The sequence below is a fragment of the Suncus etruscus genome, chromosome 1 (assembly GCF_024139225.1).
Source record: "Suncus etruscus isolate mSunEtr1 chromosome 1, mSunEtr1.pri.cur, whole genome shotgun sequence".
Classification (NCBI taxonomy): domain Eukaryota; kingdom Metazoa; phylum Chordata; class Mammalia; order Eulipotyphla; family Soricidae; genus Suncus; species Suncus etruscus.
The window spans coordinates 14,285,096-14,299,513 of NC_064848.1; the positions used below are offsets into that span (position 1 = coordinate 14,285,096).

General features: G+C 51.1%; 2 protein-coding genes, 1 non-coding gene and 1 pseudogene across 3 annotated transcripts in view; 2 read left to right on the forward strand and 2 right to left on the reverse strand.

Moving 5' to 3' along the window:
- Window positions 1-1,717: 1,717 nt before the first annotated feature.
- Window positions 1,718-8,632, forward strand: WDR86 (WD repeat domain 86; the record flags this gene model as incomplete). The annotated part of the gene is given in 6 exon segments (XM_049771518.1): window positions 1,718-1,829; window positions 5,949-6,053; window positions 6,056-6,271; window positions 6,719-6,918; window positions 8,464-8,467; window positions 8,550-8,632. Coding segments are annotated over 6 exon segments (720 nt in total), but the record flags the coding sequence as incomplete, so codon positions are not given.
- Window positions 2,585-3,638, forward strand: LOC126015759 (homeobox protein TGIF1-like; annotated as a pseudogene).
- A 184-nt stretch (window positions 8,633-8,816) lies between the features above and the next one.
- Window positions 8,817-14,418, reverse strand: part of NUB1 (negative regulator of ubiquitin like proteins 1) — a 31,726-nt gene continuing 26,124 nt past the window's right edge. The window contains 7 exon segments of the mRNA XM_049778659.1: window positions 8,817-9,413; window positions 9,620-9,803; window positions 10,164-10,253; window positions 11,023-11,169; window positions 11,730-11,882; window positions 12,836-12,943; window positions 14,177-14,363. Of these exon segments, the coding sequence (XP_049634616.1) occupies window positions 9,235-9,413; window positions 9,620-9,803; window positions 10,164-10,253; window positions 11,023-11,169; window positions 11,730-11,882; window positions 12,836-12,943; window positions 14,177-14,363 (1,048 nt within the window). The 3' untranslated portion in view covers window positions 8,817-9,234.
- Window positions 13,791-13,894, reverse strand: LOC126028363 (U6 spliceosomal RNA). The gene has a single exon (XR_007502425.1). It is a non-coding gene; the product is annotated as a U6 spliceosomal RNA (small nuclear RNA).

Consider the following 14,418-nt stretch of genomic DNA (forward strand, 5'->3'; position numbering starts at 1 on the left):
AACAAAAACAAAAAACAAACAAACAAAAAAAAGGGCCTGAGTGATAGCACAGAGGGGCAGTACATTTGAATTGCACTTGGCCAACCTGGGTTCGATCCCTGGCATCCCATCTGATCCCCTGTACCAGGCATTATTTCTGATTGCAGAGCCAGGAGTAATCCCTGAATGCCACTGGGTGTGACCCAAAAACAAAACCAAAAACAAAAGATGGGACTTCTATTTGGAGTTGCAGTGTCTGGGGTCCTGGTGGGGAGAAGCAGGGAAGGTTGGGATGAACCCTACTCTCTTTAAGATTGTGAGGATCAGAGTATATGTGGGCTTGTCCTTTCCCATGTCCCCTCCATCAAAGTCACACTGGAACTGTTTTAATGTAAACCAGCAGAGTTCAGTTCAGGCACCGTGTTTCTAAACACTACGCAGATGGATTTGAAGAAGTAGGATTCATAAACCTAGCCTATGAAGAAAGAGACGGGCAGGAGACAGGCACAGTGGGTAAGGCATTTGCCTTGTGTGCTGAAGGATGGTGGTTCAAATCCTGGCATCCCATATGGTCCCCTGAGCTTGCCCAGGGCAATTTCTGAGCATAAAGCCAGGAGTAGCCCCTGAGCGCTGCCGGATGTGGCCCAAAAACCAAAAAACCAAAAAAAAAAAAAAAAAAAGTCATTGGAGTCAGTCTGCTTTTCGTGCCATGCCTCTCAGCTTCAGCCAAAAGCCAGAACTGCTATTTCTTTATTAAACCAGTACCCATACACAGGGTGGGGGAAGGTCAAGTAATCCAGGTGGGTTTTTATATACCAAGAGAGAAATTTATGGGGAAACAGAAGATAGGGGAACACTGGTTTAATAGCTGTGACAGGGCAGCCAAGATATCAGAAGTGGGTGGGAGGCCAGAGTGGTGGCACAAGCAATAAGGTGTCTGCCTTGCGTGCACTAGCCTAGGAAGGACTGTGGTTTGATCTCCCAGCATCCCATATGGTTCCCTGTTGTGTATGTAAATATTTTGGGGGATTACTATGTTACTCACCCTAAACTGATTGGTGATTGTGCCCTACCCTAGGGTGTGACCTGGCATTCTGCCCCCACCCTAGGGTAGGACCTGATTCTGCTTCCACCATTGGTTGGTATCTGATCCCACCATTGGGTGGTACCTGACTCTGGGGGATAAAAACAAGGGTCTGTGGAAGGCTGAGGCTTTTTGGCTGGAACTGAAGCTGAGTCTTTGGACTTCAGTCTTGTCCACCGAATAAAGCGAATATTTCCATGAGCCTGACTGTCTGCGAGCTGTTTACCCGCCATTTCACCTCAGAACTGTGGGCTAGACAGGGTGGCAGATGCGTGCTCCGAGCTGGAAGAGAAAGGCCTCATCCTCTATCCCACCATCAGTCAACCTCTTCAGGGGCTGACTTGCTACAGTCCCCCAAGCCAGGAGTGATTTCTGAGCACATAGCCAGGAGTAACCCCTGAGCATCACCGGGCATGGCAGAAAACAACAACAACAACAACAACAAACAAACAAAAATAAAACCAGAAGAAAGGGGTAGGCTGACAGGCAAGCTTCATGAACCCAGAATTCTGACACCTCACAGACAGGTCTGAGCTGGGTCTGCTCTGGCTCTCAAGCTACCATTCTATGGTCATAGTAGACTTGTGCTATCCCCTCACCTGCAGACAATGAGAGCTACGTGACCTTCTGCCAATTGGCATTGTCTGAAAATGGGGTATGCTGACCAGGCGCTGCCTGCTGGTCTTCCACAGACACATGTCCATTGTCAACAGGCCAGCAGCTGCACAACAGAAGGACCCTGGCTCCAAATTCACAGGGGAGGGCTGTGGGTTCACAAACACTGACTCTTCCTACCACATTGATGTGGAGTTGTCACCCCCTTCTCCAGCAGATGCAGGGGTTCCCTGCACTCAGGAGTGGTTGAAGCCCTGAAACTGCATCAGGGAATGGCTGTGCATACAGCATGTGGCCCCTGAAGACAATGGGGATGGAGATTACATTACCCCAAACCTCTTGGCCTCCTCTCCACGAAGTTAGTGGAGACTTTCCACACCTGCGCCATTGCCCAGGGAATGCCCACCAGTGCAAACTCAGGTGCTCCTGAAGAGGAACTTGCCACGTGGCCCCAAGACATCCTGACCTGAAGTCAGCCCAGCTCTTGCCCTTCCTTGGGCTCTTTTGAAGCCAGGATCCAGAAGGGGTGCCCTGACAGGCAGTAGGGGAGGGTGTGAAGAAGGCTCCTGAAGCCAGCACACCCTAAAATTAGGGTTCTCAAGAGTGAGCCTGGGGGCGCGCTGAACTGGAGCTGGGAACAAAGAAGCAGGGTGGGGAAGGGAGCTAGTCAGGCGCGGAAGCACCCCGGCCACTGGCCCAAAGGAGCTCTAAGTGTCACTGGGTTCTGCCCCTGAGAGCCGAACACCTTCTGGAGCAGTAAGGGCCAGAGCCAGCCCTGCAAGTTATGAGAATGTCACAGGGATAGGTGGATGAAAGGACCAGCTTTGGTCCTTTCCACTCCGACCCCACTCTGGACCTTCCTGCCTCTAGCCTTAGCCAGAGCCACTAGGCCTGGGGAACTCCAGGATGAAAAGCAGGACAGGTGTAGTTGCAGTGTCTGGCAGTGAGACTGAGGATGATGACAGCATGGCCATTCATTCCCCCTGGACCTTTCCTCTTCTGCTAGCTCAGGGCAAGAGAAGGCTAAGGAAAAATCTGCCCAAGGAGTCAGTACAGATTCTCCGAGATTGGCTGAATAAACACAGATATAATGCCTAGCCCTCAGAACAAGAGAAAAACATTATTGTCCCAGACACACCTATTTACCCTACAGGCCTGCAATTGGTTCCTCAATGCCTGCCGTAGACTCCTCCCTGACATGCTGAGAAAGGATGGCAAAGATGCAAATAGTTCACAATTTCCCGCCCTGGGGCCAACATTTCGGAAACAATCTCTGTGGAGTCAGCAACGGGCATCCAAAACTTCGTGTCAACTCTAGAGGAGAGTTTGTTTTACTCCTGTCCAGCTGAGATAAGCCCATCTCTAGGGGGAGCCACTGCCTCTTAAACCAGTGATGGCTAACCTTTTTGAGCCCGAGTGCTCAAACTTCGCACAAAACCAAAGAATTTCCTCAAAAGTGCCAGCAAGTCAATTAAACCTTAATAAAAAGATTTTAGTATCTAAAAACTATGCAGCACACACCACATATCTTAATTGCGGACCTTCCCACATGCCAGCTGCAAGGCCTTTGCGTGCCACCGCTGGCACGTGTGCTATAGATTTAGGACCTAAACCTAAACCAGCGTCTCCATGATCAATTTTGGCACATCCATCAGTGATCTGCCATACCACTGTGACTGCATTGGAAGATGCGTCTTTTTCTTTCTGCCAGCCAGTTGGTATGGGACAAAACACAGATATACAGCAGGTAGCAGCCAGCAACTTTACAGACACCTCACTCATGTGCTCGGATGACACATGTAAATCTGGACCAAGTACAAATACACAGAATGGCCTTTTCAGCCTCCCCCTCCAACTCCACCAGACCTCAACCAGGATTTTTAGTGGATTTCAGCTCCTAGTGGCTGTTGCACTCAAAGGGGCTGCAGAGATGGAGCTTTCGGCAAAACATACAGCTTAACTTTTTTTCAGGCAAAACAGTTATCAAACGTGATTGTCAAGGTGATGGCAAGAGATATGAATCACATTTTTTTTTTTTTGGTTTTTGGTTTTTGGTTTTTGGGCCACACCCGGCAGTGCTCAGGGGTCACTCCTGGCTGTCTGCTCAGAAATAGCTCCTCGCAGGCACGGGGGACCATATGGGACACCGGGATTCGAACCAACAACCTTAGGTCCTGGATCGGCTGCTTGCAAGGCAAACACTGCTGTGCTATCTCTCCAGGCCTGAATCACATTATTTTATATATTTTCAATTAATATTTGCATATGGGATTGCTAAAGTGAAGCTTCCTATTACTGAAATGTCTTTGAATACAGTCATACCAAGCACTATAACTCAAAAGCTACTGTAGAAACAAAGGTTTTATTTTTAATGTTTCTTGGTATATTATTCATAATGTGAGAGGGTTCTCAAGATCTTGTGATTTCTCCCCTCCCCTGTTTTAGTTGGTTGTTTTTTTAGACTGTGCAATACTATATCATCTTTTCATTCCCATGTGGAACAGGATGCCCACTGTCTAATAAAATTTCCCCCCTTTTTTTAAAACAAGTATGAATCTAGTTGATTTTGATGTCTTTTTTCACTACGTAATAAAGTGTTTTCTTTTTTTTTTCTTTTTTTTTTTTTGGTTTTGGGCCACACCCGGCGGTGCGAAGGGGTTACTCCTGGCTGTCTGCTCAGAAATAGCTCCTGGCAGGCACGGGGGACCATATGGGACACTGGGATTCGAACCAACCACCTTTGGTCCTGGATCGGCTGCTTGCAAGGCAAACGCTGCTGTGCTATCTCTCCGGGCCCAATAAAGTGTTTTCTTTAAAAATTTAAAAAAAAAAAAAGGCCCGGAGAGATAGCACAGCGGCATTTGCCTTGCAAGCAGCCGATCCAGGACCAAAGGTGGTTGGTTCGAATCCCGGTGTCCCATATGGTCCCCCGTGCCTGCCAGGAGCTATTTCTGAGCAGACAGCCAGGAGTAACCCCTGAGCACCGCCGGGTGTGGCCCAAAAACCAAAATAATAATAATAATAATAAAAAAGTGAGCAGGGCCAGAGAGATAGCATGAAGGCAGGGTGTTTGCCTTGCATGCAAAAGGATCCCCCAAGTCTGCCAGGAGCAATTTCTGAGCGTAGAGCCAGGAATAACCCCTGAGCACTGCCAGGTTTGACCCAAAAACCAAAAAAAAGCAAAAAAAAAAGTGAGCCTGAGCTATTTACTCCTGGGACCAGCAGTGTGCTGGTCAAAACCATCGAGGCCTCATTTCTGTCCTTAAGACACAACACCAATGGTACACATAGCTATACACATGGGCACACATATTTATGTGCACACATACACTCATGCAGTGTCCCATGGACACACGCGTGAACACAAATGCACTCACATGGTATTCTCAGTCTATGTCCAGTAGCGCCCATAGGCGAACATGCATATACTCATGTCCTCAATCTGTGTCCATGGGCACATGTGAACTCGCATATGCTCAAAGTATCTGAGCTGTGGGTTCCAGGGAAGCACGGACACCTCTGGGCATTGAGATTCTGTTGCAAGCCCGCCCTGCTTTGTATCTCCTCTAGCTAGAACCCTCCCCTCCCCATCAGCACTACTCCCCTTTAATAGGGTGTTACCCATCCCCATTCTTCCTGTGTAACCTTACCTGCTAATAAGACCTGCCCATTTCTGGGAGGGGGTCTTTGGTGGGGGTAACAAAAGGTTTAACCTGAGGGGCAGGATGGATTGGGGGATTGAGAGAGAGGCTGCCAGGGTGAAGTTTCAGGACGAGAGATGGCTGAAAGAGGCTGGATGCAGGGCTGATGAGATCCAGCGTAAAAGGTTATGATAGGCCACGCATGTTGGCCAGGGCTTTGAATAAAGCTGATATCTCATGAAACCTGACTGTTGTGGATTTTCTCCCCACCGCTATCCTGAACCTGCAGACCTGCCGGCTGGAGTGATTTGGAGACAGTGATCTGGGCTGGAGGAGAAAGGCCTCCATCACCATTCATCCCCATCCATCCCCATCCAAGGGCTTTTATTCAACAATAGGGCACTGCCAGCATCAGTTTCCAGGCTGCCAGTGAGAGTGTTTCTTTAGTTCCCAGATGGGAACCTTTGATGGGGGGGGGGGACCTTCTCCTGGGCTCAAGACTTCCTGTTTGGACTCTCCCAAACAGTGCTCTGATTACGACAAAATTCTGCCCACATGGCAGAGGCTTCCTGCTCAGGCCATTAATTATTTACATAGGGCCCCCCGCCATGGTCTTGGGTGCCCTGGAGTCTCTGACCAGGCCTGGAGTGTGGAGCAGATGCAGGTACTGGATAAGTTCTGGGGCCACAGCTGTGTGCTGCTGCTTGCCTACTTGGGGCCCCATCACCACAAGTCTGGGGGCTTCTGGTGACAGGAAGCACTGATGGCTGTGCCAAGGTGTGGCAGGTGGCTGGTGGCAAGTGCCTGCACAGGCTGCACGGACACTCTGGTACCGTCCTGAACCTGCTGCTTGTTTCTGGACATATGGTCTACACTAGTGGCACTGACGCCATGATTCATACTTGAGACATTTTGAGTGGGAAGCAGCTGGAACACCAGGACTCTGTCATTTGTATAGCAGGGAGGGTGTTTGCCTTGCTTGAAGTAGAACTGGGTTCGATCCTTGGCATTCCATATGGTCCCCCAAGCCCACTAAGAGTGATCCCTGAGCAAGGTGTGTTCCAAAAAACAAAACAAGGGCCACCTTATGACCAGGCACAGGGCGCATAGCAGTTGGGTCTTTGCTTTGCATGTGGCCGACCTGGGACAGATCCGAGTTCAATTTTCAGCATTCCATATGGTCCCTGAACCTGCCAGGAGCAATTTCTGAGTGCAGAGGCAGTAGTAGTCCAAGCGCTGCTGGGTGTTGCCCAAAAACAAAAATAAAAAGTGGGAGCACCACCCACATTCCCATGTCTGAGGTTGGAGGCCTGTCTGATCAGTCTGAGGCTGCTCCTGCCCCCCGGCCATGTGGCTGCCACGGGCTATGGATCAGTGTCCATCCCTGCTGTGTTCATAGGCAGCTGGGACTTCTGTACATGCACCTTCAATGTACAGTCAGGAGTGCTGCAAAGGGTATTTTGGGACCACAGCTGCATCATCTAATGTGTGCAGGAAGCACCCCCATGCACACCCCCAGTGCCCCAACCCCCAGGGATGCTGGGGACTACAGGAGGTGGTGGTGCTCCCAGGCTGGTGCTCATGCCACATCCCCCACAGGTACACAACCCAGTACTATACACAGCCTCACACGATGGCGACCTGTGCCTCTGGGTCATAAGTGGCCTCTCATGGGCCGGAGAGAGCATGGAAGGAGGGCGTTTGCCTTGCATGCAGAACGATGGTTGTTCGAATCCCGACATTCCATATGGTCTCGAGCCTGCCAGGAGCGATTTCTGAGCATAAAGCTAGGAGTAACCCCTGAGTGCTGCTGGGTGTGACCCCCCACCCCAGAAAAAAAGTGGCCTCTTAGGGGCACCAGAACCACAACCCACCTCCATCAGCCTTTCCTGCCTCTTCAACAATAAAGTAGGGTGCCCTGCAGAGACTCTGCAGCTGGCCTGAGCCCAGCAAGTCCACAGCTTCCAGGATGATCTGGCTGAAGCCCACCAGTCCCTGCTCACCGTCTATTGTAGCTAGAGGCTCCCACATTGGGAACTCCAGTCCTAGATCTCCCAAACCAAACCTTTCCTGCTGAGAGGAGAGGGATTCTCTCTCCCCAGAAAGAAAATAAAAAGCACACACTTGACTTGGTCCTCGTTTATTCTGCAAATTGCCACGTGGTTTACTCTGAGGAGGCAGCCCAGGATCTGAGGGTCCGTAGGATAGATGAGGTGCCAAGGCCCAGCTCTTCTGTACCCTGCATAGCTGGCCATGTGGGATTGATTCCTTGGCAGAAGAGGGCTCTGCAGAGGTCCCTTACCTCTTCTGTAGGTGCCTGTATCTGCCATGCCAGCCTGAGTACAGAATGGCACAGGCAAGCTTGTCTGCGCTGAGCTTAGCCTTGCATCAGGCCAAAGCCTTACCCAGCTCCAGGAAGTGGGTCTCTCTTCTCTCTCTCACTTCTCATGCAAGATTGACTGCGCTGATCTCTCTCCCCCCTCCCATGAATAAGACCTGGGCTCCTTTGGTCCAGTCAGGCACCCCCTTAAGTTCACTGAGGTTCATGGGAGACTTATGGGTGGAGGGCACACACCCCAAATCCTGGGATTTGCAGGTGCATGGGCTAAGGTCCTACACCAAGCTGCTCAGCCAGGCAGCTTGACTTCTCAGCAGCAGGTACCTCTGCTACCTCTGCCAGGAGTTAAGCACACAGGTAAATGTATTGGTTCAAGGAAGGGAAGGAAAGAAGTACCCAGAGTCTGTGGGCAGTGAGACTGGCAGAATCTTCCCCACCCTGTCATAGGCTCACATTGAAGGCTGGGTACTGGCCTGGATCCCAGGCTCTGGTGGCCCCATGCTGGGTCCCCAACCACCTTACCTCCTTTTCCCTTAGGGGTTACTCCTGGCTCTACACTCAGAAATCACTCCTGGCAGGCTCTGGGCCATATGAGATTCTAGGAATTGAATCCATGTCCATCCCGGCTTGGCCTCGCTCAAGGCAAATGCCCTGCTGCTGTGCTGTCTCTCCAGCCCCTGGGCAAAGTATTTGGGAAGCCAAAAGCCTGGCCTAGCTAGGCAGTAGTTGCCAAACCCTATCTACCATGGTCTTGGCAACCCTTTGCAAGTTGCCCCAACACTCTTTCCAGTACCCAATTTCTCCAGCTCGGTGAGTGCATTGCCACCTTCTGCTACATCCCCACCCTTCCTACCCTGTGTCCATCTGTCCTGACCTGCTCCAAATGTTCTAGCCACCCTGGGAGGCTACCAGGGAAGCCAGGTAGTCATAGTAAAGAAGGGCTCAGCGCACACCAGCAAGCACCACACTGCCTGATTGTGCCAGTGTCCTGGTGATGGGCTGTCTGCCAGTGCTGAGGGGGAGTCTGGTGCTAGGAAAAGGTTCAGTGCCACAGATGGCCCAAAATCTGGGAAACCCCTCTCCCCCTCTCATAGGCTCTCACCAGCAGCTTTACATGACAGAGTGGCTTGGATTAGCATTTACAACTTTCCCATTGAATAAAAGCTTTTATTTTGTAAAAGAATTTTAAACACATCAATTCTGTATCTCCAGTGCATGTTTCAAGTAAGCAAAGCATACGATCCTGAGGCCTCCATGGGAGGAGGACAGTGAGGGGCCAGCAGGAAGACAGGCAGTGTCAGTGCGTAGGAGAGCACCCAACCAGGGAAAAGGGACATGGAGCTTGACCCACCCAGCTCCCAGCATCCCCCACCCAGCTCCATTCATTTGTGAAAAGAAGAAACCAAGCAAGAGGGCATTAGGCCTGAGCCGCTCATCCTGGAAATTACTGCACTAGCCCAGTCCCACGTCCATCCCTGTAAAAATGACTGAGGAGCAAGATGAGAACAGAGAAGAAAGGCAGGCGCATTGCACATAATCACAGAGAGGGTTTATAAATAGTCTTAGCACTTATTTCATTAGTTTTTCTTTGTTGCTGACTTTATATTTTCTACATAGGATAAATACTCAGCAATAATAATTTCCTCATCTTCCAGAGTTGAGTCCAGGTAATCTTCTTCATGTTCTGGAATATCTTCCAGGATTTCGTTAACGGCCTCTGATTCCATGTCTTCATCTGTGGAGGCGCTAGAGGTACCTATGAATGGGGGGTGGGGAGGGGGAAGGAAATGGACAATGACGTGTCAGTGCTTGCATGGGGCACTGAAGGGGAAACAGAAACTTCGCCACTGCCCCAGCCCATAGTGCAGATACAGCAATGCCTTTCTGGCTTCAGTGACCTCTGTGCACCCACAGCTGTTGATCAGCTGGGCTTCCCAAGGTGCTGGGAGAACCCAGACCCACCGGCAGAATCTGAAGAAGGGGATGTGGAGGGTGTTGACGAGGAGGAGTCTTCGGCTATGAGTGGGAGGCCAGGCGGGAGGCTCCCACCGTGCTGGGCCAAGGTCTGGGCTGCTAGCTGCACACTCCCCCGGAAGGTTCGCAGAGCGGCCTTGACTGCTTCTGGCTCAAAGCCCATGTACACAAGCTGAGAGAACAGACGGACAGGGATTATACCCACACCCAATATACCAAACCTGGGGATCACACCCCACACCATATACCCCACACTCAGGGCCAACATCCCACACCTGACCCATGCTCAAGCACCACTCCAGGGGAAGATATGGCCATGCACAAAACAGATCACGCAGGGGTGCAGCTGTGGGGGTTCAGGGTAGGGTCCCAAACTCAAGCACTTTGAAGTAAGTGATTGCAGGCTCCTGCTCTTCTCAGTCCCCACAAATCCCAGCTGCTCTGAACTGGGGGTCTCAGCTGTCACCCTGAAGTACCAATTAAATTTATTCTACATCAACCCACCATCCCACAGGGGCCAAATGTCACTCACTTGGTCAATGCTTTCCTGGGAAGGACTTTCCTGGTTGTTTTCAGAATCTGAGTCATTGAACCACCACATCTGAGGATTACTGAGAAGAATCTAGAAACACAGGAAGGTATGTTGCCTCTGAAACCCATTTCTGTGGTGACTGCACATCTCTGTCCCCCATGAGGATAGGCAGAGTTGAGATTAGGGTCCTGGTGAGCAGCCCAGGAAAGTAGTGGGAGTGGGAGGAAGGAAGCAAGAGCCGGGGAGACCTCTGTACATGGGGCATCTCTAGCAGAGCGCACAGGGATGATGGATGAGGTGCTCGAGGACTCTGGAAGGTGTCATGGCCTCTAGATTTAAATCACCAAGATGATAAGATTTGGTTTTTAGAGGCTATCCACTCATGTAGTGCCCAGACAGGGGCAGGTTTAGTCACATGCCCAAATCTCTGTGCTCTCAGGCCCTGGGAAAAGGGCCCCAACTACCAGTTTCTGTCCTTGACATGCCACTCAGTGAGAACACGATCTCACTGACTGACGGATTGCCGCAATCCGTCACCATGGTGCGTAGGAGGAACATAAATGACCTCAGATAGAAAAAGCTTTTTAGCAAAATCCCGGCTCCTGCTCGTGGTGCCTCCACCCTTCCCACAACTCATCGGGCAGTTATGCACCTACTCCAGGGTCCCCGCAGCACCATCCCCGGGATTCTCCCTGCGAGCTGTGGGTAGACATTGGCCCCCAAGTCTCCTGCCTGTTCTGAGGACAAACAACCTGCTCTGTCCACTGCGGCCTTGGCTTATTCCTGCATCGGAAGACCTTGTGCCAATCCTGCCACCTTCAGGCCTCTCAGCTGCCAGGGTCACAACATCCACCCTTACCTTCAGGGCCACGTCCAGGTCGCCGCTAGCCTGGTGCAGGGCCTGCCGGGCTGCTCGCAGCGAATAGCCCATCCCCTTCAGGGAGCTGATGTTCTCCAGGTGGCGTCTCTTCTTTGCCTTCTCCTCCTTCCGTATCTGAGCCAGCTCCTGGGGGGAACGAACCGTCACAGAGTAACCAGTGAAGACGGAGACCACGCACTGTCCCTGTCTCCTCCTCCACTCAGGGCAGAACAAGCCAGAGAAGAGACAGTGGGCCTGGTCTGCTACCAGCTGATGAAGGCCCAAGGTTGACACCAGGGGTCAGAGAACATCCCTCCTCCCCAGCTCCCACAACCTGCACTAGGACAGGCCACACACTGTGGCTGTCAGGGACAAGCCCCTATCACAGTAGTGAGCTCTGTGAGCCTCAGATCCAGCAGAAGCCTTCAAACTTCCGTAAAGTGTGGCCATGGCTGAGGGCAACACTCGGTGATACTCATGTGACACTCCTCCCTCCACTTCCAGAACCAAGGACTTGGATGCCTGTGGGCCCATGAGTCAGCCGAGGGTTCTGGAATGTGCCACACTGGTGACAAAAGCCATCTGATGCCACACTGGCAACAAGGACTCAGGAGCCCATGAGGACCACTTGAGCACCGACAGAGGGAAGTGCAGACACCCCAGAGCCACTCATGAGGAGGAAGCTGGCAGTCCTTGCGCCCTGGTACCTCTCTGCGGTTGGTGATGTGGGCAGCTGCGTGGTCCACGTTCCCCTCACATGCCCGCAGGCCCAGCCGTGCCTCCTGAGCCGTAAACCCCAACTGCAGGAGATTGTGGACTTTCGTGGGGTCAATGTACAGCTCCCTGAAGAGCTGCCGTGCCTGGAGATGGGGAGATATGCAGGGGGCCGGTAACTAGGAAAATCCTGGAGCAAGGCATCCAGCTGAAGGCCTGAGATGCTGCCGGGTGTGAGAGAGCCAGAACTAGGTCTGTTAGAAACTAGTGCAAACACTACTGCTTGAACGATCCACTGTGATGTTCAACAAAGAACTATGCACCTATGATTTCTTTCTCCCCCTCATTTCTCTCCCCTCCTCTCCCTCTGTCATACTCAGCAGCGCTCAGAGGTTGTTACCCCTGGCTCTGCATTGAGAAATCACTCCTGGTTGGCAATCTTGAGGGACCATATGGAATGATGGGATACTGGGGATTAAACCTGGGTCAGCTGCATGCAAAGCAAACGTCCTACCTACTGTGCTATCTCTCTGGCCCTGATCTATGATCTCTTTTATTAGGGTTTTTGGGCCATACCTAGCAGTGCTTAGGGGTTACTCCTGGCTGTACACTCAGGTATCACTCATGGTAGGGCTTGGGGTACCATATGGGGTGCTGGAAAATCAAACATGAATCGACTAAATGCAAAGCAGGTTCCCTCCCTGCTGTCCTATGGCTCCAGCCCGAGGAGGTCTCTTTGTGAGACAGCCCAGGCTTCCACTGTGCACAAAGCATGACGTTATGCGCACAGCATGACCTGTGAGGCTGGTTGTTGTCAGACGGGAAAGTCTAAGCCTTGGTGTGAGTGACCTCTGTATCTTTTAAGAGACCTCCAGAGACACTCCTGCGCACTCTACTGGCCAGAAGAAGTTGCCACAAGCTACACTGGTGTCTGCCTCCCCGGCGTCCACTGTCCACTGTGTACTAATGGACAGAACTCCATCATAGCCACAGCCTCCTTACAGCCCCAGTCTGTCCCCTATGCTGCACAAACATGGTAACAGACATTGAGACAGAGAGACCAGGCCTGTGACTGTGAGCTACCTGGTTATCTTCTTACCTTATTAAGATACTCACAAGCCTCTTCTCCATTTCCACTGTGATAATTTCGAATACCTTGAAGCAAGTAAAGTCTTAAAAACAATACCTTCTCTTTCCCACAATTTCCCTAGAATTATTGGAAAGGGAGGACAGTAGAAAGAGAGAAAAAAAAAAGACAGTGTCTTATTTTCAGCACTAGGTTTGCTCTGGCATCTCTAAGTCCCTTGGTTGCCACTGGGGCCAAGCAAGTAAAGTCTTAAAAACAATACCTTCTCTTTCCCACAATTTCCCTAGAATTATTGGAAAGGGAGGACAGTAGAAAGAGAGAAAAAAAAAAGACAGTGTCTTATTTTCAGCACTAGGTTTGCTCTGGCATCTCTAAGTCCCTTGGTTGCCACTGGGGCCTCTCAGCATCACCACCCTAGGTCTACAGCTGAGAAATGGACTAGACAAAAATCCAGGGGACAATTTCCCCCACACAGAAGTAACAGTGGCCAACTCCTGGCTACAGACCCTAGGATGTGGCCCTTCTGGTCAGTAGGAAACCGGGGCCCTCCTGCAAGCCCTGGGCTGAGCTGTGAGATGACCTCAGACCAATTGCGGAGCCAAGCTCCAGAGCTGTGTCCCTCTCCCTCGTGGGGTCCCTGGGTAACCTGGGGACTGTGACCAGGAGGAAAGCTGCTCTGCAGGTCAAGTGAGTACTCGGCAGCAGCCTGATCTGAGAAATAGTCACCAATTCCTTTCAATGCAGAGCTTACTTCCACAGTTACTGGCATGCTTTTTTTTTTTTTTTTGGGCCACACCCGGTGACGCTCAGGGGTTACTCCTGGCTATGCGCTCAGAAATCGCCCCTGGCTTGGGGGGACCATATGGGACACCGGGGGATCGAACCGAGGTCCTTCCTTGGCTAGCGCTTGCAAGGCAGACACCTTACCTCCAGCGCCACCTACCCGGCCCCTTTTTTTTTTTTTTTTTTAAATATGGAACGATTCACAAATTTGCATGTCATCCTTGCGCAGGGGGCCATGCTAATCTCTGTATCGTTCCAATTTTAGTATATATGTGCCGAAGCGGGCACTACTGGCATGCTTTTAACAGAAGCCCCAAGCTCTAGAAAATACTTTAAACAGGCAGGAAACCCATCACAGAGGACATACTTTTAGTTTGATTGGTTTGGTTTGGGAGCCACATCCAGCAGTGCTCAGAAGTTGGTTACTTCTGGCTCTGCATTCAGGAAATCACTCACGGATGGCTCAGGGGACCACATGAGATACTGGGGATTGAACTTGGGTTAGCAGCATGCAAGGTAAATGCCCTACCCACTGTGCTCTCTTCTCTGGCTCATAGGGGACAGACATACTTTTATGTGTACAAGCCGCTGATGATTTTCTCCGTAGCAGTTTTTAAAACATTTCTGAGCCACATTTAGTTTCTTTTCTGCATCATCAAGGCATTCCAGTTGCTCCAGGCGAAAGTAACACCACACTATGTCCAGCTGCAGCACTGCGTAGTTGTCAACTTTGTCCAGCAGTTCTCTGCAGCACTCACTGAGGAGACAGGAAATGACATCACTGCCATGATCCAGAAACCACCGTTTTTTTG